The sequence below is a fragment of the Fulmarus glacialis genome, unplaced genomic scaffold, assembly GCF_000690835.1.
Source record: "Fulmarus glacialis isolate BGI_N327 unplaced genomic scaffold, ASM69083v1 scaffold7305, whole genome shotgun sequence".
Classification (NCBI taxonomy): Eukaryota; Metazoa; Chordata; class Aves; order Procellariiformes; family Procellariidae; genus Fulmarus; species Fulmarus glacialis.
The window spans coordinates 9,208-9,899 of NW_009214879.1; the positions used below are offsets into that span (position 1 = coordinate 9,208).

General features: G+C 37.3%; 1 protein-coding gene across 1 annotated transcript in view; it reads left to right on the forward strand.

Annotated features, from left to right (window-relative positions):
* BMPR1A (bone morphogenetic protein receptor, type IA) overlaps positions 1–692 on the forward strand; it is a gene marked incomplete at its 5' end in the record, with an annotated part of 11,871 nt that overhangs the window by 2,281 nt on the left and 8,898 nt on the right. The window contains one exon of the mRNA XM_009578732.1: positions 535–637. Coding sequence (XP_009577027.1) covers positions 535–637 — 103 coding nt within the window. The remainder of the gene's footprint in view (positions 1–534; positions 638–692) is intronic.

Genomic DNA, 692 nt, shown 5'->3' on the forward strand with positions numbered 1-692 from the left:
TTGCCGTTTCAAAAAAAAACACAAAGTATTTTTTTTTTTTTTTTTTTAAACCTGTAAAATTGTAGCCAGTAAGCCTGTTTACAGATCTGACTAAAAAGTCAGATGTTGTTGTTGGAGTTCTCTAAGTCACTGACAAAATGAACAGAGGACATCATTTACTTCTGTCAGCTGTTTCCTCAGCTGAAGAGACAACTTTATAGTCAACCTAATTGATCTGACTAAAAAGTCAGATCTCAGCTCTTCCAAGCTCTCAAATGTTTCTGAACAAATGCATGTGTGTGGTTGGATATGAGCAATCTTGAAGGGGGGTGAGGAAGTAGAAGACAGAATATTTGGGAGAAAACATCCCTACAGTGTTCTATTTGAAAATACTGTGGGGGTCTTTTGTTCTCAAACTGTATGGTAACCACTGTGTTAAAGAAGAATTTTTCTAGATATTGCCGTGCTAGTATTCTTAATGGGTTTGTGGTCAACTAATGCTGCATATTAAACAACAAACATGCTGGTAAAGCACAGTTGATGTGTTTGTTCCAGAACTAACGGGCATTGCTTTGCTATCATTGAGGAAGATGAACATGGAGAACCCACACTTGCTTCTGGCTGCATGAAGTATGAAGGTTCAGACTTCCAGTGCAAGGTAAAAAAATGAGATATCATTAAAATGTAAGATCTCTGTGGAGGTTATGTAGGGA